Here is a 27,293-nt window from a genome sequence, read left to right as displayed (position 1 = left end):
TCTCCTTAAATCTTAGCATGACAGACTGTTGTCTTCATCATACCAGGTCATTGTATTCCATGTTAATATACTTTGTTCTGTGAGTAGTATCAAGGGTTACTTTGCTATCAGGAGCTGGGATTTGGGAGTTGGGACATGCTAATACAAAATGTATATGTCATGTATTTAAGCTCTTGACCAGCCACAACATGGGGGGAATAATTTCCACTGAGATTTTTTATTGTGGCCCCTCAACGATTGCTCCTTTTTCCCCATTTGCTCCTCAATCATCCTTTAAGGACCTGAATCTTTATCTGGAACCCATGAGTGTTATGCTAAGCTTCAACCCAGGACAGACATTGAAAATGATGACCTGCAGCAGAGCGGTATGGTTGATGTCTTGGAATTGCATGCATTTACACCAGCAGAGAATTTGGCCCCTGAAGTCAGATTCTGTTGTTGCAGTGATTTCTTACTCTTTATTATTTGCACTGCAGGAGCACTTACGGTCATCAGTCCAGGGTCAGGACCCTATCATGCATGGTTCAGTACAGATGCACAGTAAAAGAACCACAAAGCGCTCATCCTAGATTATGACAAAATACAATGGGTGGATGAGGCAGAAACAGGAAAAAGGAAAGGACAAGATAACAGTAAAGTAAGCAAGTACAATAAGCAGAAGTCTCAGCTCACCCCCTGCCTGCACATTTTGTTCATTTATGAAATGGGTTTGCTGTTTAAAAAACAATCCATTCTGAGTTTCGAAAGCCAAATTTCAGATTTGTTTTTGTTTGTGACCATCTGAATTGGATGCTGTGGAAGATCAATATCTATAGAAATGTGTTTACAGCTTCATTACACAGGATATACAAAAAAAAGCCATTGAGCTCAGTGGCATTACTTTGAATTCACACCAGTGTAACTGAAAGCAGAACCTGGCTCATTATGTAAAGTGCAGCAGAATTACAACAAAATGACAACACTCAGTCAGAAATGTATAAGCCATCTCCTATGAAAAAATCCAACAGAAAAGGAAACATTATTGTCACTGACTGTATTCTCTTGTTTGTATTTAATTTTTCATCTTTGTAGGTCTAAATGAGTAGGTTTACAAATACCTCTTTAATTAATAAGGGTTTTGCCAGATGCTTGCAAATGGACAGTAGGTTTATTTAATCCACTGTGCCTGCTTATAAAAAGTTTGTTTCTCTCCAGGGGTCATGATTAATAAGTATCCTTAGATTTGATTTAGCAGCTCATTGTCTAGAGATGACTAAACAAATGCATCAAACCACAATAGAGTATCAAGAATGATATAATCGAGGCCACTTTGAAAGGAGCAATCTATAAAATTACACTGATGCTGACTCAACCAATGATTAAACCGACTGATAACAGGCCTCTCTGTTAGGCTGTTTATTTTTAATTGCATTCAGATAACACTGGTGGTTACTATGACTGTATACATGACAAGATTCAATACACTCATCTGGCCTACTTTAGCACTGCCATTTATGATGTCTATCCCCTATTGTACCTTATCATCCAAAAGAATGGAACATTTTTATGGGCATTTTCCAATTAGCGCCACAAAACTGTGGAATTTGCTCACCACCACTACCTTCTGGCACAATACACTGAATTGATCACAGGTCGACTAAGCAGGCCTCCTGCCTATTGTGGGACTAATTCTGCAGAATACTTTCCTCAGCAGATGGCTTAATGATTTTCAGAGCTAAGAGTGAGAATTTTCCGTCCCTTTCCCCAAACAGATGTGAGAAACTTAATATTACCTGGTGTGTGGTCATCATCAGGACCACTTTGCCCTGTGACAGCCCTGTTGCCAATACTCCAGTCAAAATCACTGACAGAATCTCGTGTTAATCCACATGCAATAGTCCAATCTTGATCTCCTGTTTCAAAGTTACAGCTTCCAGGGATACTGGTATATTGGCCTGAAAAGGCAATAAAAAGTAAATTCACTCTCATGATATCAATATATGGTATATCAGTTGGTATATTTAAAATACGATGATAAGCATACTGCACATAGTAATAGCAAGGATTCTGTTCAACGAATGCCAAATTTACATATGTTAAACTGAGAATGTTACTTACCGTATGTTTCCACATTGTGGTATACATATATGGTATATCTTGATATAATGCAGGCTCAAGAGACAAAGTGGTCTCTTTATTAGAGAGATATAATATTGGCTCTATATGCCCTCCACCCTTTGGATATGTTTAATGTCATTGGTGTATGGCTATGGCCAATGGTGAGGACATTAGGGAGACATGACTGAGTATGGGAGTTGTTTGATATTGCGTATATATTGGCATTACTGTATGGTGGCCTATGAGCATAGTTTAGGAGATCTGTGTTTAATGCCCAACTCTGTCACAGACTTCCTGTGTCACCTATGGCAAGTGACTCAGGGCCAGCTCCAAATCCTATTGAAATCAATAGGAATCTTTCCATTGATTTTAGTGGGCTTTGCAGCAGGCCCTTAACTCACTGAGTTCCATTCCCTATCAGTAAAATGGGGATAGTATTACTCCCTTTCTCCCACTTTTGGTTCTTCTTGTCTATTAAAGTGTGAGTACTCTGTGGCAGGGACTGTCTCTTAGTATGTGTTTGTACAGCACTTAGCACTGTGGAGCTCACTGGCTGGTGCATCAGGATGCTACCATAATACCAATAATGATCATTTATGATTTTTTTTAAACAAAGAGGCATTTCCTCAGAAATTGCATCCACTCACTTCTCCTACTAATATAGCAGTTACATGCTCTTGGAACCAAGATGGAAGTAGTCTCATATTGAACTACCATTCCCTGCTTTGACAGTGTTCCTTTAAATCAGCCAGCTCTAGGTACTGAGAATTAAATTAAATTTATTTTTATGTGGTATGTTTCAACACAATGTCTCAAGATGCTTTACAGTAAGAGATAAAACAACAAGATGTTCTCAAGAAATTCTTCTTTTCAGATCTGCGGAGATGATTCATATGACTCTAAGATACATTAATGTTCAGGATAAAAATGTGTAGAGGGCAATACTGTATCCCTTTTGATAATTCACCAGAAGCACAATACACCCCCTAATCAGAGAGGGTATCTGGTAGTTTTGCCTCTGGTTGTACAGGAAGAAAGTATGAGTGCACAGATCAATCTTGGAGTACATTACATTGGGAAAAACTGATCAATTGATTGATGAAGGAGACACATATCCGCTCACTATTTCAGCATTTGCCCTCTTACTTTTTTTCCCAATGGGATACTATTTTCAACACCACAAGTCAGCTAATTTCATAATGATCACTAAGGTGCAAAAAGCAAGAACAGAAGATAATATTGTCATGGCCATAGGTGCTAATGTCATTAACGTTATGAGTCACTGAGGTATAAAAACTCAGGATTAAACTCTCAGTGCACCTGGACAGTCATTAAGGGATAAACCATTCTTGGTTTGGGCAGGCAAACCTTTTCTGGAGTTCCTTTGGATTTCAAAGCATCTACACAACAGGAAGTTTAGGGACTAGGCTCACCTTTCAAGGCCAAATGGTCCCAGGTGAGCAGCTTTAGACTCAGGGGATTCCCAGGGGAAAAGCCCCGGGGGTTAGGGAGGACCAAGAAACAGTGTGTTTAAATTGTGACTTCCAGGAGAGGGACAAGGACTAAAGGCTAGATCTATACTACAGACTTCTGCCAGCATAGCTATATTGCTCAGGAGAGTGAAGAAATATTATCCCTGACCAACATAACTATGCCAACAGAAGCCCCTAGTTATACCTGCAAAGCTGAGCTTTTACCAGTACAGCTTGTTTTGGTTGCGGGCAGAGAAGGAGGAAGGAGTATGTTTTTAATATACTGGTGCAAAGTGCAGCTTTGCCAGTATAGCTGCATCTGCACGAGGAGCGCCTTTGCCAGTACAGTATAGCAGAATTCCTATCCCGGTAAAGTGCTCCTAGTGTGGACATAGCCTAAGTCAGCTCCTCTTGGAGAGGAGGCAGTGATACATTCGCTGACAAGAATTGCCTGTATGCAGTTCATGATCACTTCAGGAAGCAGTATTTGTGTACAGTCTGCAAACGAAGAAGTTACACCAAGCAAATGCCCTCACGCAGCATCACAGATTTCTTCTCCAATGAGACATTAACCTGCATTGATGCAGGCAAAATTAAATGATTTTCCTAAAGTCACACAGGAAATCTAGGGCAGAGTTAGGACTCAAATCCAGTCATGGGCCTTAACCACCAGGCCAACCCTCCTTTCAGCTTTGTGTGTACTGAAATTCACATCCCCATAGCCCAGACTGAAGTGCAGTGTAGACAAGCATCCACATGCTACAAAAACTGCAGATCCTCTTTTACACTCTTGGACTGTAAATTAATCTGTTCTCCAATTACAAACTGCACATCTTAGCTCCTTGAGAAGAAGAAAACAATCTAAGCAGATGGGACCATTTCTGACATGTTTAATATTCAATTATTTAATAGGATGCCCCCAAAATATTTTGTTTGCAAAAATAGGCTTGCTACCATTATAGAAGTATCTTTTCAAATGAGAAATTAAAGCAATTCTCTTTATTATGATGCAGATATGCTAAACTATAAACTGTAACCAATACTGTTTTCTAGGATTTTCTTGTAAAAATCTGGTCTAGTATAAATACATTAAATAAAGATGATTTTGAGCTATGAATAACATATGTAACCCCCTTAGGGTTTAGAGAGAGAGCAACAGGGTGTGTGCGTCTGGAGCTCCAGACAGAAGGGAAACTCATGGCGATGAGGGGGAAATCCCGGAAGACTGGAAAAAGGCTAATGTAGTGCCCATCTTTAAAAAAGGGAAGAAGGAGGATCCTGGGAACTACAGGCTGGTCAGCCTCACCGGAAAAATCATGGAGCATGCCCTCAAGGAATCAATTCTGAAGCACTTAGACAAGAGGAAAGTGATCAGGAACAGTCAGCATTCATTCACCAAGGGAAAGTCATGCCTGACTAATCTAATTGCCTTCTATGATGAGATAACTGGTTCTGTGGATGAAGGGAAAGCAGTGGACATGTTATTCCTCGACTTTAGCAAAGCTTTTGACACGGTCTCCCACAGTATTCTTGTCAGCAAGTTGAAGAAGTATGGGCTGGATGGATGCACTACAAGGTGGGTAGAAAGTTGGCTAGATTGTCGGGCTCAATGGGTAGTGATCAATGGCTCCATGTCTAGTTGGCAGCCGATATCTAGCGGAGTGCCCCAAGGGTCGGTCCTGGGGCGGGTTTTGTTCAGTATCTTCATTAATGATCTGGAGGATGGTGTGGATTGCACCCTCAGCAAGTTTGCGGATGACACTAAACTGGGAGGAGTGGTAGATACGCTGGAGGGTAAGGATAGGATACAGAGGGACCTAGACAAATTGGAGGATTGGGCCAAAAGAAATCTGATGAGGTTCCACAAGGACAAGTGCAGAGTCCTGCACTTAGGACGGAAGAATCCAATGCACCGCTACAGACTAGGGACCGAATGGCTAGGCAGCAGTTCTGCAGAGAAGGACCTAAGGGTGACAGTGGACGAGAAGCGGGATATGAGTCAACAGTGTGCCCTTGTTGCCAAGAAGGCCAATGGCATTTTGGGGTGTATAAATAGGGGCATTGCCAGCAGATCGAGGGACGTGATCGTTCCCCTCTATTCGACATTGGTGAGGCCTCATCTGGAGTACTGTGTCCAGTTTTGGGCCCCACACTACAAGAAGGATGTGGAGAAATTGGAGAGAGTCCAGCGAAGGGCAACAAAAATGATTAGGGGTCTGGAACACATGACTTATGAGGAGAGGCTGAGGGAACTGGGATTGTTTAGTCTATGGAAGAGAAGAAGCTGCTTTTAACTACCTGAAAGGTGGATCCAAAGAGGATGGATCTAGACTATTCTCAGTGATAGCAGATGACAGGACAAGGAGTAATGGTCTCAAGTTGCAGTGGGGGAGATTTAGGTTGGATATTAGGAAAAACTTTTTCACTAGGAGGGTGGTGAAACACTGGAATGTGTTACCTAGCGAGGTGGTGGAATCTCCTTCCTTAGAAGTTTTTAAGGTCAGGCTTGACAAAGCCCTGGCTGGGATGATTTAGTTGGGATTGGTCCTGCTCTGGGCAGGGGGTTGGACGAGATGACCTCCAGAGGTCCCTTCCAACGTTGATATTCTATGATTCTATGATAAGGGCTGCAGCAAGAAGGCCCTCAAAGAGTAAAGCAGCCAAAAATCTGCCTGAAGCCTGAGAGGGACAGAGCAGCTAATCGGGCACACCCCAGGACAGGAGCCAGGAGGAGCACTATGCCAGGAAGAAATTGCCCAAGAAGGACAAATTGGAGCTGGACCCAGTATCACTGCTGCCCAGAGCTGCATGGGGCTGAATACTGGGGATTGTGACTTTGCATTGGGAATAAGGAGAAAGGCTGTTAGCTAGTTAAGCAGGGAGGTTGTCACTCTGTGTGGCTTTGCAGAGAGCGGCAGAAAAGGCCACCAGATGGGTTTGTTGGAGGAAGTTCACTGACGATGACCAGGAGTACCCAAGATTCACTGCTGGACTGGACCATTGCCCAGGACTCCTGAACAATGTGTGCAGACACATTGCTGGGTGTCTGCCCTTTCAGACTTTGGTACCACTGGGCCTGTGGGGCCTTGAGTTGAATGCAACCCTGTTTTACTGTGCCCCTAAATTTTCCCCTATTGTTTTTCTCCACTCACCCCTCTGTAAATAAACATTTCCCTTTCCTATATTCATTGTCCTTTTCCAGTGAGGGTGTGTTCACTCTGGGGGGTTTGGAACAGGTGTCCCTGGTGTGGAAGGAACTTTCCCTGCTGCCTTCCTGGGCGCACAGTCTCTTGGCCAGAGCTGCCTGCAGAGCAGACTCCATCTTGGCCACGAGGGCGCTAAAATTACAGCATTAAAATTATAGCATGTGAACTCTAAGAGGAGGATCCTCAACTGGTGCCTTAGGAAAACCATTAAAGAAAAATAGGAACACAAACACATGGAACATTCCACACTGGTCCATATTGTACGCTGTGCTGCACTACAAAGGAAAGCTGAGCTTTAATAAGTGAAATAGACAAGCAGGCACTTCAAAAGAATTTGGCTGCGCAATCTCAAAAGAAAGTACATGTGTCTTGTAGAGTTCTAAACAGATCAAAAACCAAATGAATTTTGATTTTATAATGCTATTTATAATGCATTGCCTGACAGCAGGAATTCAGCTCTAATATCTTACCAGTGCTTCAGAAAGCATTTAATAATAAATATTTATGAACGGCATTTGCAGGGTCGATGAAGTCACCTGCATGTCTGCACCTGCTGGGTATTTCTTCTTTTTGATGTAAACAGAGACTGTTTAGGAGTTATGAGAAAAGGACTGGTCCATTTGTCTGCAAAATTGCTTTTATTTCAATAATTCAAGCACTGCACGAGATGGTTCATCAATGTTGAGGCCTGCTATTAATCAGATCTGCGTGTATAATTGACTACAGTTCATGAAAACAGAAATGGCTTTCATGTGTGATTTTCACATCCGTACTTCCAATGGGCTTTGAAAGAAAATGAAAATTGTGCAAGAATGCCTGACTGGAAGGAATGAAGCATATAAAAAGCAACTGCTGCCATTTTATTTTTTTTAAAATAGGATGCAACACAATACTCTGTTACACCAATTGAATGTGGAAATGATCTCTGTTGGGCCAAACTCCGTTGTAAATCTAGAGAAATGTTTCAGTGGAATTACTCCAGATTTACACAACAGCAAAACTGGATCCTTGACTTCAATAGTTACACTGGTGTAAAACTGGTGTAACAAAGTGGGGGATCAATTCCAACCTGGAGCTGAGAGAAAAAAGAAAAATTGCAGCCAAAAGTTTCAAATATCCAAAGGTGATGTGAGGGTGGGGCAGGTTGGAGCAGCAGGCGTTTCTCTCACAGTCATTCTGACTCCTGCTGCTTCTCCTCACCAGGGGAGGGTTGTGGAAGGTCCCTGCATCCAGGCTGAAGGGGAAGAGGCTTTCCCCTAGCGTTGTGTGAGAAAATCTGACCTTTGCTATTTGGAGCTGCATTATGCTGGGGGTGTGGGTGTGTGCAGGAAGAGCTCAAGGTGGCTGAAGGATGAAAGCACGCTGGAGTACATTTTGCTCTTCATTATAAAAGAGTAGTTTATGCCCCCGTCTAGTGCTTATTCTACACCACAGCAGACACACCCAGGGATCACCTCTACCCCTGTCTCAAATCCAAACACCCCCAGCCCTTGGTACTGTGGTATTGTAGTAGCCAGGCAAGGTACTAACAAACTTCAACAGGACTTTATTTTTTAAAGTGGAAACCTCTTTTCCAAGCTGCTGCTACACGCTGAGTAGCTCTTCCTCAGCCTCTTCAACTCCTCCCCACTCCTTCCTGTTTCCTGTCCTTTCAGACTCCCAACAGCCAGTGCTCCCAAGCCTAATAATTACAAGCAACATTTAAACACCACAGGTATGCTGGACAGGGCAACTAACCTAGCACTTACTTTAGCACTCTGTGTGCTACATTGCAATATGGACTGTTGCCGGACAGAGGGGAGAAAGAAGTTCCCCATGCCCTCTCCATCTGTGGTAAATCTGTGAAGCAAAGGCCAGTTTTGCCTTATACATTTAAGGTTCATTGAAGTTAATATTTTCCCAAGAATCGCTTTTATACATCATAACAAACATTTGGTTTGTGACTTGGACTGATTTATGGCATTAAATGCTCCCATTCATTGCCTGACTAAGAAAAGAAAGCTGAAGGTCTCACAAGCTATCTCTAGAGAACACTTACAGAAACCAATGGCAACTACTGTATGCAATAACAGCATTTACAGAATAAATCAAGATCTTCATTAGTTTTCTGAGTGTCATTAAAAAGCAGTTTGCATTAGACACAGTTTCAGTGTGATGTTTTTCTATTGGGGCCCTGTAAAATATAATCGTGGATAGTTTACGAAGTATTTTGTTGCAGTCACACTGCCTGACTACTGAAGAAATATTAATGTAATGCTACAAAATATGATCAATCCGTTAAAAATCCATTTATCTACTTGAACTGGTTATCCTTTTAAAGGTTCAGTTCAGCTTAGATTTGTTCCAGTTGTGAATCTGGCCAAAAGACTGCATAAAGACACTGCTTTAGGATCTACACTTTAGATATATACATTATTTACTTTAAAACAAATAGGGAAAGAGGGAGAAGAGTTCCGGTATCATATAATATTTTAATGATAATATGCCTTTTCCTTCCTCTTCTTCCTAATATACTTCCCAGAGTGACATTATTTGCACATTTGGTCACAATACAGATTCTCAGTGAACACTTTATATGGCCTCTGCAATCCCTAAATATAGGATTTAAGATTATGCCACTCTATTCTTTTGGAGCCTTGTCTAATGTGACCTTTCACCATATATGAGAGGGGAAAAAATCTATTTTTGTTGTTTAAGATGTATTTTCTCTCCCCTACATATCAAGAGTGATTTCAGTAATAGTTTCACATGTACACCATAGCAGAATTTGGCCCTATAGATTCAAGATTAAGAAACACGGATTGATTGCCAGGATTAAGTAAATGCCTTAATAAACTGTTCTGTCCTCTTGCTCTTAAAATGTAGTTCTAGTCTCAAAAGTGACTCTGCAAAAATGGCATTGGAGGCAGGGTGGGGACAGAGGCAAGGGCTCCATGTGTGCTGCATCTTAACATCAAATATGATCAGTTTAAGTGTTTAAAGGTAGTTTAACTGCAAGTCCTATTAATGTATGCTCTACAAGGCAAACTGGGTTCTTTCCTTCTCACACATCATCATCAATAATAAAGTTCTCCAGGCCAAATTAAGTTGCAATCTTCAGTTGTCACTGAGGTTGCACAGGTGTAAACAGATTGGAATTTATCAAAGAGTTCTACTGACGATGCAGAAGGAGGAAAGTAATCCAACTCACTCATTCTGGTCTTTTGTTAGTTTTGGAGTAGTAAAAAGCAATAAAAATGTACTTGTGTCATGAAAATGAGCACATACAGGGAGCTGATCTGAAGGATAATTTTTACATGGTCAGTGTTTGGAGCAGAACCTTACTCTAAATGCTTCTATATTTTTACCAATTTCCTTATTAGGCTTTTCCCTTAAATGTTGACAGCTCAAAATCCTTTCAAGTTTCTTCCTATAGATAATGTGTATAGTAATCCTTGGATTATCTTCCTTTAAAAAAATGAAGTTGGTCTTCTATTTGCTCTTTGTTTTGAGTATGTTGCACATTTGTGACTCAGTCACATTTAAATATTTTTGCTCAGTAAATGTCTTTGAGGATCTGAAAGTGTAAAACTTTGTGTGATGGGGGAACAAGAGAGGGAACAGCATACTTATATTACCTTCTCCTAAGCAGCTGTACAAATCCATCTAAACTGGTTACAGTATTTAGGGTTAAAATTTTAATATTAATATAGAAAGTTGTACTTACTGCAATCAACTTCATCTGATAGGTCCTTGCAGTCTGGTTTGTAGTCACAAACAAGGTGAGACTCAATGCAGTTCTTGTTCCAACACATAAAATCAGTGAGTGCTGGGCATTCCCTAGGACTCTCTCCAACTGAAACCAACAGGACATTTAAATCAATACTTTAATTAAATCAAAGTATGACCTTTTTTATTTGTTTACCCATTATACACTATCACTTTAGTGATTTACTGCATCCAACAGATGTTATTCAATCCCACTCTCTTTTAATGATGTCTTGTGCCTGACTAGACTGCTATATTGGTGATAGTCAAAGCTGTGAGGATGGAATGTTTTGGTGAATAGGAATTCACTTCCACATCAGCACAACTCAATTCCTAATTTATTTGTGGTGTGATATGTGTGCATACAATTCAATTTGCTACAAACAGGTATAAAGGGGGCAGGGCAAAGGAGTAAACCTAATCTCAATATATGACATAATTTAGAAATAAGATCGTGTCAAATTGCCTGAAATTATCACTATGCTACTTTCATACAGTGCATAGTTTTCTGAAGTGTTTCAGGTCATCTAATTGTGTGAGATTTTTCAGTGTGTGGTAGAGAAACCTACTGCAGTCAACATGCAGGCTGCATAGGGATTCAGCCTAAACTATTTAAAATGAAGATTCATTTTACCAGAACAACTTTTCAATCGCTCTTGAATCTTGGTAAAATAGTGGAAGAGTGTGAATGGGAATGAATGAATAAATTGGGGGCAATATACCCAAGGAAAGAGCCAAGGCCAGCTAACTCTTGGATTCAGTCCTTTGAGATCTGTCAAGCTTAAAATCCTGATCTAAATGTTCATCAAGTGGCTCAGTGAACTGGCTACATAACTCCAATTAGCATTAATAGGAGCTGTGCTGATAACCCAAAGCACAATATTTAAAATGCACTTCTATGAGTCTGAGATTATATTTTTCTATGAGTCTGAGATTATTTTTTTCTCCCACTGCCTCAAGCTGTTCAGTGATACACATAGGAGAATGTGCTTTGACTGTATTCTTTATAATTTGTTCTATGGCTCCTTCAAACATGACTGAAGTGGGACTCATCATCAGCTACAGCTCTGGGCAGAGCAACTTTAAGTATGTAAAGGAATAAGGCCAACATTTTTAAGAGATTTCGTTGATTCTGTATGGCTCTCAAAACTTGGATTGCACAACTTCAGACGCCTGCCTAAAACCTGATATTCAGAGGCAGACCACAAGCTCTCATTGATGCCGAAATGAGAAAGCAAAACTAAATCCTAGTCCCACAGAGCATACACACAAGGAAACATTCAAAAGATACATGAGATGTAACTGAAATCCTTCAAGGGGAGTTCAATGACTGGCTTAGTTAAATGTAGCACTGACTGAGGCAAGTCTTCATATGCAATAAAAAGCTATGAATAGTACTGGGCCTTAGATCTAAAGGCAGGGATTTTTCTAGGATTTTTGCCGCCCCAAGCAAAAGAAATTTTGGCTGGCCCCGCTTTTTTTTCATGCCCCCTCCCCCCGCCCCTTCTCAACCCCTTCCCCGCCTGCTCCCCCGGGTGTACCGCATTCCCCCCACCATTGCTTCCTGTGCCCCCCCCCGTAACCTCCCACCCTAGCTCACCTCCGCTCTGCCTGCTCCCCTGAACACGCTGCCACTCCGCTTCTCCCGCCTCCCTCTCAGGCGAGGGAGAGGCAGCACGTTCAGGGGAGGAGGCGGAGCGGAGATGAGTGAGGGTGGGGGAGTGAGTGCAGGAAGTAATGGGGTGTGTGTGTAGAGGAACAGCTCCCCACCGCAGCTCACCTCCGCTCCACCGCCTCCCCCGCTGCACCGCTGGTCAGCTTCTCCTCCCTCCCAGGCTTGCCATGCCAAACAGCTGTTTGGCATGTGGCAAGCCTGGGAGGGAGTGGGGAGAAGTGAGCGGCGGCGTGCTTAGGGGGGGAGGCAGAGGCGAGCTGGGAAGGCGGTGGCACATTTCTAGGGGTGGCATGGCAGGCGCCGGAATGCCGCCCCTAGACATGTGTTGCCTCAAGTACCTGTTTGTTTTGCTGGTGCCTAAAGCCGGCCCTGTCTAAAGGCCTCAAACCTTGTAATGAAAGATAATACAATTAAATAAACAAATAATAATCATAAATTAAACATACAATTACTTAATTTTATTTATTATTTGTTTATTTAATTGTATTAATTTAATAATAATCGAATAATAATCATAAATTAAACATTTACATTAAACCGAAGCATAGAAAGTTTAAGTGATTTACCTAAGGGCACTCAGGGATTTAAGTGACTTAGTGGTAAAACCAGAAATAGAACCCAGGTTTTCAAAATACTATATACTTCTTAAAAAGACAAGGTAGTTAAGGTAATAGCTCTGTATAAGGTCAAAATCTTGTCTCTTTCACTAACAGAAGTTGGTCCAGTAAAAGATATTACCTCACCCATCTTGTCTCTCTAACATCCTGGAACCAACATGGCTACAACAACACTGCAATATACTTCTTAACTAATTTAAAAATTAAAAACATTTCAGGCAGTAAGCTGGAAACTATTATGTTGCAAAAGTAAGATTGGATGAACTGTAGATGGGTCCTACCCAAACTGCACATCTGAATAGACATAACTATTGGAAAGTTTGGATCTAGATTCAGAACATTGTGGCTTGGAGTCTTCTGGAGTAAGAACTCACATGAACACCATTTTTCTGGGTAGCTGCATACGAACTGCAATATACATTTACAAGCAGTATATAGATTGTGCCAAAGACTCTGGCAAAGGCCAAGGCAAAATCTTTTTGGGAATCAACATGCCAGAATTGGTACAAATATCTAAAAACAAAAATACCCTCCCCCAAACTTCATAGTCTATCAAAATTCAACTCTAAATGTAGGGTGGGTGGGTGTGGGAGGGGAGAGGGGGAGCACAGCGTTCTGCTGCATACATCAATACTGGCCCTGATTGACCATAGCCAATGTATTGACAGAAATTATACTAAAACAAGAAACATGATAATGGTTTTTGATCATAAAAAGTAACTACAGAAACTACAGTGACTGAGGAAATTCACAAGAACAGCACCCTTTCAAGTATCATGTTACCATTGTTTTAAATATTTTTCAAAAAATAGAAATACTTAATCCCAGAACATTTCTGAAAACTAATATATGTCAATCTCATTTCCGAGGCCTGGATGCAATTTAACATAAGAACATGTTAGAAGCTGCTATCAACATAGAAAACGTGAGGCTTTTCAAAATATTATCCTGCCAATTCCTACCTGTCTGCAATTGAAAAACTGGGTTGTCAGACTCTGGCATTCTACCATGATTTAACCCATTGAATTATAACACTACAGTGTACAAGAGTGGCATTTAAATCTTTCTGTGGAACTGCTTTATGAACCAATCTAACTCCTCCTGATGAAGTACTTGATTATCATGTGGTTGAAAGGTAAAATGATGTATTTCATGTAAAATAAGGGTTTTTCTCCACAATTTCTTGTCTTGTTGCATTTGTCCAGACTGTGGGGGGATGTGTGCAAATAAATGGCTTTTGTGTTTCATCACATTCCTTGGCTGTGCTTTGACATTTAACCAAGTGGAAAGGTACTTTGTTACCTTATAGTCTCATTCAAGATTAACAATATCCTTTAATACATGTGAATTTTTTTAAAGAATCTAACTCCTAAATAAGGTCCATGGAAATCTAAACACCGCCCCCATCTCCACACATAGAAATCATTCCAAACCAATAAACCTCAGCAAATACCTACGTACAAAGCAAGAGTTTGTTAAGGATCTCGTTTTCACGTGCTGGGCTGCACTTATATATTCAAAGAGAAAGCTATCGGGAGCCATTGACCCATGGAACAGCAACATGTTTCAAAAGAGCAGCACATGCCAATCTCACAGTTACATTCTATCATGATATAACCCTTAGAGCAAGAATGATGGCATTTCACAGAATGGGAGTACTTGTGGCACCTTAGAGACTAACCAATTTATTTGAGCATGAGCTTTCGTGAGCCACAGCTCACTTCATCAGATGTGTACCGTGGAAACTGCAGCAGACTTTATATACACACAGAGAATATGAAACAATACCTCCTCCCACCCCACTGTCCTGCTGGTAATAGCTTATCTAAAGTGATCAGCAGGTGGGCCATTTCCAGCACAAATCCAGGTTTTCTCACCCTCCACCCCCCCACACAAATTCACTCTCCTGCTGGTGCTAGCCCATCCAAAGTGACAACTCTTTACATAATCAAGTCGGGCTATTTCCTGCATAGATCCAGGTTCTCTCACTTCCCCCCCACCCCCATACACACACAAACTCACTCTCCTGCTGGTCTAAACTGACCACTCTCCAAGTTTAAATCCAAGTTAAACCAGAATATCTGGGGGGGGGGAGGGGTAGGAAAAAACAAGAGGAAACAGGCTACCTTGCATAATGACTTAGCCACTCCCAGTCTCTATTTAAGCCTAAATTAATAGTATCCAATTTGCAAATGAATTCCAATTCAGCAGTTTCTCGCTGGAGTCTGGATTTGAAGTTTTTTTGTTTTAAGATAGCGACCTTCATGTCTGTGATTGCGTGACCAGAGAGATTGAAGTGTTCTCCGACTGGTTTATGAATGTTATAATTCTTGACATCTGATTTGTGTCCATTTATTCTTTTACGTAGAGACTGTCCAGTTTGACCAATGTACATGGCAGAGGGGCATTGCTGGCACATGATGGCATATATCACATTGGTGGATGTGCAGGTGAACGAGCCTCTGATAGTGTGGCTGATGTTATTAGGCCCTGTGATGGTGTCCCCTGAATAGATATGTGGGCACAATTGGCAACGGGCTTTGTTGCAAGGATAAGTTCCTGGGTTAGTGGTTCTGTTGTGTGGTATGTGGTTGTTGGTGAGTATTTGCTTCAGGTTGCGGGGCTGTCTGTAGGCAAGGACTGGCCTGTCTCCCAAGACTTGTGAGAGTGTTGGGTCATCCTTTAGGATAGGTTGTAGATCCTTAATAATGCGTTGGAGGGGTTTTAGTTGGGGGCTGAAGGTGACGGCTAGTGGCGTTCTGTTATTTTCTTTGTTAGGCCTGTCCTGTAGTAGGTAACTTCTGGGAACTCTTCTGGCTCTATCAATCTGTTTCTTTACTTCTGCAGGTGGGTATTGTAGTTGTAAGAAAGCTTGACAGAGATCTTGTAGGTGTTTGTCTCTGTCTGAGGGGTTGGAGCAAATGCGGTTGTATCGCAGAGCTTGGCTGTAGACGATGGATCGTGTGGTGTGGTCAGGGTGAAAGCTGGAGGCATGCAGGTAGGAATAGCGGTCAGTAGGTTTCCGGTATAGGGTGGTGTTTATGTGGCCATTGTTTATTAGCACTGTAGTGTCCAGGAAGTGGATCTCTTGTGTGGACTGGACCAGGCTGAGGTTGGTGGTGGGATGGAAATTGTTGAAATCATGGTGGAATTCCTCAAGGGCTTCTTTTCCATGGGTCCAGATGATGAAGATGTCATCAATATAGCGCAAGTAGAGTAGGGGCTTTAGGGGACGAGAGCTGAGGAAGCGTTGTTCTAAATCAGCCATAAAAATGTTGGCATACTGTGGGGCCATGCGGGTACCCATAGCAGTGCCGCTGATCTGAAGGTATACATTGTCCCCAAATGTGAAATAGTTATGGGTAAGGACAAAGTCACAAAGTTCAGCCACCAGGTTAGCCGTGACATTATCGGGGATAGTGTTCCTGACGGCCTGTAGTCCATCTTTGTGTGGAATGTTGGTGTAGAGGGCTTCTACATCCATAGTAGCCAGGATGGTGTTATCAGGAAGATCACCGATGGATTGAAGTTTCCTCAGGAAGTCAGTGGTGTCTCGAAGGTAGCTGGGAGTGCTGGTAGCGTAGGGCCTGAGGAGGGAGTCTACATAGCCAGACAATCCTGCTGTCAGGGTGCCAATGCCTGAGATGATGGGGCGCCCAGGATTTCCAGGTTTATGGATCTTGGGTTGTAGATAGAATATCCCAGGTCGGGGTTCCAGGGGTGTGTCTGTGCGGATTTGATCTTGTGCTTTTTCAGGAAGTTTCTTGAGCAAATGCTGTAGTTGCTTTTGGTAACTCTCAGTGGGATCATAGGGTAATGGCTTGTAGAAACTCGTGTTGGAGAGCTGCCGAGCAGCCTCTTGTTCATATTCCGACCTATTCATGATGACAACAGCACCTCCTTTGTCAGCCTTTGTCAACAAGAGGCTGCTCGGCAGCTCTCCAACACGAGTTTCTACAAGCCATTACCCTATGATCCCACTGAGAGTTACCAAAAGCAACTACAGCATTTGCTCAAGAAACTTCCTGAAAAAGCACAAGATCAAATCCGCACAGACACACCCCTGGAACTCCGACCTGGGATATTCTATCTACTACCCAAGATCCATAAACCTGGAAATCCTGGGCGCCCCATCATCTCAGGCATTGGCACCCTGACAGCAGGATTGTCTGGCTATGTAGACTCCCTCCTCAGGCCCTACGCTACCAGCACTCCCAGCTACCTTCGAGACACCACTGACTTCCTGAGGAAACTTCAATCCATCGGTGATCTTCCTGATAACACCATCCTGGCTACTATGGATGTAGAAGCCCTCTACACCAACATTCCACACAAAGATGGACTACAGGCCGTCAGGAACACTATCCCCGATAATGTCACGGCTAACCTGGTGGCTGAACTTTGTGACTTTGTCCTTACCCATAACTATTTCACATTTGGGGACAATGTATACCTTCAGATCAGCGGCACTGCTATGGGTACCCGCATGGCCCCACAGTATGCCAACATTTTTATGGCTGATTTAGAACAACGCTTCCTCAGCTCTCGTCCCCTAAAGCCCCTACTCTACTTGCGCTATATTGATGACATCTTCATCATCTGGACCCATGGAAAAGAAGCCCTTGAGGAATTCCACCATGATTTCAACAATTTCCATCCCACCACCAACCTCAGCCTGGTCCAGTCCACACAAGAGATCCACTTCCTGGACACTACAGTGCTAATAAACAATGGCCACATAAACACCACCCTATACCGGAAACCTACTGACCGCTATTCCTACCTGCATGCCTCCAGCTTTCACCCTGACCACACCACACGATCCATCGTCTACAGCCAAGCTCTGCGATACAACCGCATTTGCTCCAACCCCTCAGACAGAGACAAACACCTACAAGATCTCTGTCAAGCTTTCTTACAACTACAATACCCACCTGCAGAAGTAAAGAAACAGATTGATAGAGCCAGAAGAGTTCCCAGAAGTTACCTACTACAGGACAGGCCTAACAAAGAAAATAACAGAACGCCACTAGCCGTCACCTTCAGCCCCCAACTAAAACCCCTCCAACGCATTATTAAGGATCTACAACCTATCCTAAAGGATGACCCAACACTCTCACAAGTCTTGGGAGACAGGCCAGTCCTTGCCTACAGACAGCCCCGCAACCTGAAGCAAATACTCACCAACAACCACATACCACACAACAGAACCACTAACCCAGGAACTTATCCTTGCAACAAAGCCCGTTGCCAATTGTGCCCACATATCTATTCAGGGGACACCATCACAGGGCCTAATAACATCAGCCACACTATCAGAGGCTCGTTCACCTGCACATCCACCAATGTGATATATGCCATCATGTGCCAGCAATGCCCCTCTGCCATGTACATTGGTCAAACTGGACAGTCTCTACGTAAAAGAATAAATGGACACAAATCAGATGTCAAGAATTATAACATTCATAAACCAGTCGGAGAACACTTCAATCTCTCTGGTCACGCAATCACAGACATGAAGGTCGCTATCTTAAAACAAAAAAACTTCAAATCCAGACTCCAGCGAGAAACTGCTGAATTGGAATTCATTTGCAAATTGGATACTATTAATTTAGGCTTAAATAGAGACTGGGAGTGGCTAAGTCATTATGCAAGGTAGCCTGTTTCCTCTTGTTTTTTCCTACCCCTCCCCCCCCCCAGATATTCTGGTTTAACTTGGATTTAAACTTGGAGAGTGGTCAGTTTAGACCAGCAGGAGAGTGAGTTTGTGTGTGTATGGGGGTGGGGGGGAAGTGAGAGAACCTGGATCTATGCAGGAAATAGCCCGACTTGATTATGTAAAGAGTTGTCACTTTGGATGGGCTAGCACCAGCAGGAGAGTGAATTTGTGTGGGGGGGTGGAGGGTGAGAAAACCTGGATTTGTGCTGGAAATGGCCCACCTGCTGATCACTTTAGATAAGCTATTACCAGCAGGACAGTGGGGTGGGAGGAGGTATTGTTTCATATTCTCTGTGTGTATATAAAGTCTGCTGCAGTTTCCACGGTACACATCTGATGAAGTGAGCTGTGGCTCACGAAAGCTCATGCTCAAATAAATTGGTTAGTCTCTAAGGTGCCACAAGTACTCCTTTTCTTTTTGCGAATACAGACTAACACGGCTGTTCCTCTGAAACCTGTCATTTCACAGAATGGCATTCAAATGGAGGCTTAGGAGAATGTCTGTGGTTTCCAAATGGCTAGAGAAGAAAACTGTAGGACCCAACAAAGGGGACCCAACAAAGAGCTCTCAAAGAGTTAACTTACCTAATATTTAAAAATAGTGGAAGACTCAACTAGACTCCAGGAGGCTCTGTGAATTGTATATACTAAAGTTCTGCAACATGATAGATGCTTCAAACTAACGTGTTTACATTAATTTAATAGGCATTTTCCTATATGTTAATTTATTCTTTTTAAGGCATTACAGTTTAACTTGCATGTTGTTAACAGTGTAATTTTCAACCAATTTTTTGAAATTACTGTAACATTACAATGGAACTGTGAGCTAGCGAAAGGTAAAGAATTTGGCTGGTTCTGAGTAAAGGATAATCAGGTTTATAAAAAATGCCATAGGAAGTTTGAAGCAAAAAAATCCTTTATATCCAAGCCTTGCCACACAATTAAGGCTCCCTGACATGACAGTGAAATATTACTTTGGGAAGATCTATCAGATATAACCCCAAATATGTAAGCAGGGAACATTGGATTACATACTACCTTTCACTGCATGGCAGGGAAGATAATTAAATGTGGCAAGGAGAGATGAGAGATGGTCTTGCGATTAAGGTCCTGGACAGAGTACAAATCCCAGCTTGCTCACAGATGCTATATGATCTTAGTCAAATTACTTAATTTCTATGCAGCAGCTTCCTATCAGTAAAATGGGGATAAACATTTATTTTCTCCTATCCTCTGACTGTGAGGTCTATTTAGGTTGTAAGCTAAGCTCTTTGGGACTTGGGCTGCCTGGTATTATGTATCTGTACAGCACCAAGCTCCAGTCTTGGTTGGGCAAGTAATAAATGGTGAACATACACAGCAAGGGAAAGAACAGCAGCTGTCTTGCATTTTCTTTCCTGGTCCCCAAAACCCAATGAACCCTCTATACAGACCCATGGCTTTGTGGGAGGGAACGTGGAGCCAGAAGGGGAAGTTGAGACATAAATCTGTGCAGCTTGCTTCCATCAGATACAGGTATATTTCCCACTGAAAATCCATCTGGGAATCACTGTAGGTTTGATCAGCAGTAATTTCTCCTGCCTAGGAACAAACCCTCCTCCTTCCTCATCTACCCTCATGGGGAATTCTGCAGCAGCTGCCTGCAAGGACTACATAATAGCATGGTCCTGGAGAAGAATATTTCTGTTTTTTATTTGGGAGAAAATGATGATGTAGTCATAGCACATAACACTCTTTCCAGTTCACGAGTATTTCAGCAGGATGTCAAACAGCAGCTACTACTGTTAGACATTTTTAAATCAGCAGGTCCAGAAAACTTGTATCCAAAAGTTTTAAAAGAACTGACCAAGAGCTTAGTAGGTCATTTATGATGATTTTCAACAAATCTTGGAACACTGAGGAAGTTCTAGAAGATTAGAAGAAAGCTAATGTTATGACAATATTTAAAAAGAGTAAATGGGATGACCTGGGTAATTACAGGCCTGTCAGTCTGATATCAATTGTGAACAAGATAATGGAGAAGCTGATACAAGATCCAATTAAGAAAGAATTAAAGGAGGGTAATATCATGAATGCCAATCAAGATTGGTTTATGGAAAACAGATCCAGTGAATCTAAATTGGCATCTTTTTTCCCCAGAGATTAAAAATCTTGGTTGATAAAAGGTAATAGTGTTGACATAATGTACTTAGATTTCTGTAAAGCACTTGACTTAGTACCTCACAACATTTTCATTAAAGAACTAGAATAAGATTAATATGGCACGCATTAAATTAATTAAAACTGGCTAACTGATAGGTGTCAAAATGTAATTGTAAAGGGGGAAACATCACTGATCAAATGCATTTCCAGTGGAACCCTGGAGGGATCGGTTCTTGGCCCCACGCTACTTAATATTATCAGTGACCCTGGATGAAAACAAAAATGATCACTATAAAGTTTGCAGATGACACAAAAAATCGGGGAGTGCTAAATAATGAAGGGGACAGGTCACTGACAGTGCCATCTGGATCTCTTGGTAAACTGGGAGCAAGCAAACAATATGTGTTTTATTATGGCTAAATGTAAATATATATATCTAGGAACAAAGAAAGTAGGCCATATTTACAGGATGGACATAGGGGAAACTCTATGCTGGGAAGCAATGACTCTGAAAAAGATTTACGGGTTGTGATGGCTAATCAGTTGATCATAAGCACCTAGTGGCCCAAGGTAGGCACACTAGAACACGGTGAGAATCTCACCCAAAGAAAATAAATTATATCTATCAGTCACTGAATGATGATATAAGTGAATGATACTAAAAGGTTTCTAGATTTGTTAAAATTAACTTTTTTCTCCTGTAATGATGAAAATTTAAAGATTCCCAGTGATTCCATTCTAGTGTTTTCTAAATTCACCCATCATTGTGGTACCTGAGAACTGTATAGGGGCTGATAAAATTATTTCTCTCCAAAGGCCTAATCCAAAGCCTATTGAAATCAAAGGGAATCTTTCCACTGACTTTGTGGGGCTTTGGATAGGCTAACGACATGATCCGACTCCTTTGAATCTCATGTTTTAGAATAGCCTAATACAGGAGAAATGATAGAAAAAGAGCAAAGAATCATAAAACGTTAAGCAATACCAAAGGGGGAAGAAAAAAATGAGAAAGGGAATAACTATCAAAAGCCATAAAAAGGTAACATGCTTTGCATTATGAAATACTAATACTAATATATATCTGGAGAAGCTAAACCAACTCCAGCTTTTATTTCTTTCTGAAGTCCATAGAAGACTACCATTTCAGGGCCAATTTCTGCAATGGTTGTTCATATTTGTTATAAACTCTTGATCTCTTCTTGAGTTCCTGAGCAGGGCAAACTAGCTTCTTCACTCACTATAACGTGTTGCATGGTGCAGAATTGAAAATTCAAGTAATAAAGTTTAAGGACAGAATGGACTACTGGATCACTTAGTCTCACCTCTGGAATTAAGTGACATATACCCAGATGAATCTAGCAAGAGACCTGCCCCACATGACGCAAAGGAAGCTGCAGAGCCCCCAAGGACCCTGCCAATCCGACTTGGGGGGGAATTCCTTACTAACCCGGCATAAGTAAAGTGATGGCCTATTTTAAAAAGAACAAAAGTTGGGCTAAGCAACCAAACACTGGGTTAGCCACAATCTCTTGGATCTGTATATCTGGGCTGGAATTCTCACCAGAACAGATTTTCCTCCCAACACTTTCCGAGCTTCCTTCTTCTGATGGGGCGAAAGCAAAGCTCTTCTGAGGTTATTTCAATACTTTCACCTCTCATTCATGCCATAAGGAGAAAGTGAGGAGGAACAAAAATGATAAAAAATATTAAAAAGTGAACCAAACATTTCTAAACCATCTGTACATTTTAGATCAAATCTGGTTAGAGCTTTGGGCAAGTGTTCTCGTCAGCACTAACTATAAATTAAACTAGTTTTCCTTTAATAGGTCGCAGTCCCCATGGTTGTTTTTATTTTTTTTAATTGGATATGCTTATAGCACCTCTACAAGAGCAACAGGAAGGAGCTGAGAATGCCAGTCCTAATCACCTTAAAGATAAAGAAAAAACCTTGTGAAATATGGTTCCAAAGAGGCAGCTCACAAAAGTCACTGGAATTGTACAGCTCGTTTCTTCTTCCTGCATTTTCACAAGACTCATTTAACAGACCATGAAAGCCCAAATGAATCAGCTAATCATTCAGCAGACACATAACATGGATCATTCCTCTCACTTATCTGGAAATTTCCATTACATTTGAATTTAGAATTATTGTTATTATCTGTGTTCTTTAATGATGCCTTGTGATAAATAATTAGTGCCAAAGTCACATCATCTGGTTTAGTGAGTTATTTTTTCAGTCTGATATTCTCATCTCTTGCATCCAGCTGGAGTAGAACTTGATATTTTTAACAAATTATTACAGGCAGCAATTCTTCCACTACCTTATGTACAAAATCCAGACTTATGGCAATAGCACTTCTGAGATCTTGCATGCTTGATTTTAGCCCACTATTATGTGATGGCAAACTATCAGCTCTGAGCCTGTCTCTTTCATTTCAGATCAACAATGCACAATATGCTCTTTAGGGGGACTGGAAGTGGTCCAGGACTGCAACTTCTTTCCAACCATTTTTAGAAGTTGCAAGATGGCCATAACGAAGAGATCAAAAATTAGAAAAAATAAAACAATCCATGGACATTATTTTGTACCATCAATAACCTCTGGTTTTCCATTATTATAGGTCTGCAAATAACAAACACAATATATGTACAATAATAAAAATGAACATTTTTAAAAATAGGTATCAACCATTGTAAATTCACTCTGGATCATTTAGGACAGTTGGGTGGTTTTTCAGCAAGAATTATAATACATAAATCTGCAAATTAGAAAAAGATCAAATCTGGAACCTATCAAACCTTTCCTCTTTAAAAAGAACTGTTTGCATCTTGTTTGTTTCTGACTCTGACAAAAGACTCCAGTAGCATTTCTCACAGTTCCCTGTGAGTCCTGACACACATTAGGGGTGCAAGTCCCTCAAGGTGCTGCTTACCCTCAACTTCCATGGATGTCAGTGGGAGTTTAGTGCACTCAGTCCTTTCAGGATTGGACTCCAGCTGCTCAGCAATTTAAGAAATAAAGCTATTTGTATGCTCCGCTCAGATAAGTGTTTTTAGTTAACAACACTCTAATGAGTTAAAAAACAAAGGAAATCAAGTGAAAAGTTTGTGCTTTGTTAGGTTATGGCTTTCATAAAGGCTCTGAATTCAAGGAACAAGCAATGCTGATCCGTCACCAGGCAAAGTCCACTATGACATATAATATGCATTGCACCCTTTAGCCGAGAGTTGTTGCAGGAAACAAATGAAAGTGTGCACATGCACAGTAAGTCTTTTCCAGATCTGGAAACAGAACTTGTGATCCCTGGCTATTAACTTCTGCTCTAGCCACTACCCAACATTTCCTCCCTGCAAAAGCAATGTTAATATGTGTCTATACTCTGGAGAGCAACAGCCTTCACTGAGACCCACCCCCCACAGGGGTAAATTAGTCCTGTTAGAAACAGAAAGGTACAAGTAACCTGGAATAGCCCTCAGCAGCTCCTGTAGGCCGAGAACATGTGGAGGAGCCTCTCCTGGGCATTTGGGATGACCAGAGCTGCGCTAAAAACTTTCCACCCCATACTGCCTGTTCTCTGGGTGAGTTTTCTGATGCATAGGTCATTGTCAAAAAATTTTCCTAACCAATTTAAAACACTCTGATTTCCACTGCTTTCTGATTATCTCAGTCTTACAATGCATCATCAAGCTGTATGGAGGGAGCTGCCAGCTTGATAGTTAATTATTCTTTATTTTATTTAAGGCTTTTGTGGGCTGTTTTAGTGATTTATTCCTCTGTGTTAGTTACAGCGGCTTGAATATCTTTTATATTACACTGCAACCCTGCAGGTCTCATTGTTTACTGGAAAACACAAATGTGGCCACCACTGCTCTCACCTTAGCAATTCTAGCTAGGCTATAGATGCCACTGCCTTCATGGTGCCCAGAGCAGTGTCACAAGGAGAAAAGTCTGGCCTGTTTGCACGATACTTGTGCTCACGGGTTTAACAACCATCTTTCTCAGTCGTACACATCAAATAATAAAACCACATGCATTGTGCTACAGAAACAACTTAGACACAACATGCTTTCTATAGTCCTGAGTGCCCCAGGCTAGGAACAGATGGGAAATCTTGTTTTTGCGAATACGGCAAAATGCAATTTATTTGCCTGTTCTACAAAGGTAAAGGAGCCAATAACAAACAAGAACAAGTAAGGGAAGGGCAGGCTCCTTCGTGACAACATACTGAGACAAATGTCAGCACTCCAGATGTGTTAGAAAAATTAAAAAGCTTGGCCCAAACTGTAGCATAGAAGTGAACAAAATCATATTAATGGCCTGATCCAAAGGACATTAAAGCCAATGGAAAGAATCCCTTTGATTTTGATGAGCATTATTTCAGGCCCTAATTGCACAGAGCAGTCAGGAAAATGGTGCCAAGTTATATAGAAATATCCCCCAGGAAGGCACTAAACCTGCATTTGTGGTGAATGCAACAAGCCCAGCAGCTCCATTCAGTACAGCACATGCATACATGTTAAGAAGAAGAAATAATCACCAAACAGGAAGTGTGGCTGGGGAAGCCAACCAGTCCCATATCCTGTCTCCTAAAAAGTATGCTGAAAAGGCATAAAATTCACACAGCCGCTGACAGATTAACCTGTACCTCTCTCTAAAACCCCCATGGAGAGGGAAGTCCCATAGTGGGAAACGGCATGGGTTCCATTCTTTATTCAGCACATTCTTGCCACTCAGGCACCAATAAGATTGAATATTTGTTATGTGGCCCTGGAGTATGGAGTTCCTCACAAAAGACAAACACCTCTCTACGCACCTGTGCTGTGGTGGCACAGAGCCCTTATAATACGGCAACTACAGTAGTCATCTTACAACAAACAATAAGGCTGTATTCCTCTAAAATACTGTAGATTACTTAAGCACCAGACAATTGCTTATAATAATTATTATGACAATATAGGTAAGCCAAGACATTCATGATTTCAACCAGAGACACCTCCCTGGTAATTGCAGCTCTACTAGTCAGCTAGGCAACCAGGGTTTAATCCATTTGGCAAAGAAATGTGTCTTTCTAAAATTAACTGAATTTGTGCTTAATCACATTTCAGCATGGAGGGAACTCCAAAGAATAGGATATCTACCAAGAAAATTCTGCAAACCTCACTCATAAGCTTTGGGGCCTAAAACTGCTTTGATACTGTGAAAACATACGTGGCAGGAGGTAGGAAGGGAGAAATGATATGGAGAGGAAAACGCATCCACCTACCTGAGATAATGTTGTTTCCTTTGTAGCTGAAGGGCCACATGTGGAAAAAGGGAATGGGCCCTGGAGTAGAGGGAGGAATCAGGGAACAGTTCTCTAAACAGCCTTTTCCCAATCTTCATGCATTCCTAATATCTGCATAAAAACCAGAGTAGCTAATGCTGCCTAAAGGAGTTTAATCTCCTCTTCTGTACACTTTCACTTCCAATGACGGGGTTAGAGCGCTATTGGAACCAATAGAAACAGAGCTCCATTTTTGGGTTAGCTGAGTGGATCATAGAGGGAGGGACCACATAACTAGGTGAGGAGTCAGAGGATTGTAGCCAGAGTTTCTTGTAAATCTTCATCCCACCTCCCAGTCCCCTGGAGAATTCCCAGTTCATAGTATGCTGCCTCTGTTACCACAATACAGAACTGAGCAGAAGGAAGACGAATAGCAAAACTTTCATAGCCGCTGGGGTTTTGGATTATTTTTCCTCTCTAAAAGAGGAACACAAAGACCAAAGTGTAGAATCTGAGATTGTAACCTATAGAACTCTGGGCTATCCAGAGAGTAAATACAGAGAAATTCAAAAAATTACTGGGGAATGAGATTTTCCTTCCATTGGCTGAAATACATGGTGTTTGTAAAGCTAAAAGAAAAGGAGACTGTTAAAGAAATTGGATGTGTACACCTGAAGTTTAATGAAAACCTCACTGTGCCCAATAGATAAATGAGTAATTCACCATTTTGTAAAAATTTCCACATAATGTTGCCAGAGACATCTGCCAGGCAAGTGATAGCTCTGTAAAGGAAGATTATCTTGTGCTTCTAACTTTCCTCACTAGATCTTTTTTCATTTCCGTTTTGTTTATAAAACAGCTTTGCGCCTCTCTCATAATCACTTGGCCTCCTTTTGGAGTTCAACAGCATAGCCCAGACACCTACAAGAAAAGCATCCCACGAGTCACCAATGCTCATAAACCCTAACATTCTGCAAATTACACAGGACTGTGGTGTTGCAGAAATTGTAATGTATGTGAAAATAATCCTAACTCATATGTAATTGCGTTCTCAGGAGAGCCCATTGTTGAAGTAGTGCTCTTGAAACAAATAGTTGCTAAAACATCATAATAAACCAAAGTTACTTCTGAATTGCCTTACTGCAATGGTCTTTTCACGCAAGGGTGGTTATAAAACAATATTAACATTCAGGTTCAGACAATAAGTCAGAGAGACTAAACCTAAAGTAAACCTTCAACATTTACATATATTTTGGAATTTGAAAATCCATTGATGAGCACCCTACTGAGGCAAACATTTTCTTTCATATAAAGACAGTTCTATATAGAATATTTTCAATAATAAATATAGTGT

General features: G+C 41.4%; 1 protein-coding gene across 1 annotated transcript in view; it reads right to left on the bottom strand.

Moving 5' to 3' along the window:
• The window catches only part of MALRD1 (MAM and LDL receptor class A domain containing 1), a 468,338-nt gene that overhangs the window by 104,034 nt on the left and 337,011 nt on the right, over positions 1 to 27,293 (bottom strand). The window contains exons 31-32 of the mRNA XM_075124752.1: positions 10,482 to 10,610; positions 1,773 to 1,934 (exon numbers count right to left, since the gene is read on the bottom strand). Coding sequence (XP_074980853.1) covers positions 1,773 to 1,934; positions 10,482 to 10,610 — 291 coding nt within the window. The remainder of the gene's footprint in view (positions 1 to 1,772; positions 1,935 to 10,481; positions 10,611 to 27,293) is intronic.

This window comes from Caretta caretta, chromosome 2 (assembly GCF_965140235.1).
Source record: "Caretta caretta isolate rCarCar2 chromosome 2, rCarCar1.hap1, whole genome shotgun sequence".
NCBI classification, from domain to species: Eukaryota; Metazoa; Chordata; order Testudines; family Cheloniidae; genus Caretta; species Caretta caretta.
This window is presented reverse-complemented; position numbering and strand designations above follow the sequence as displayed.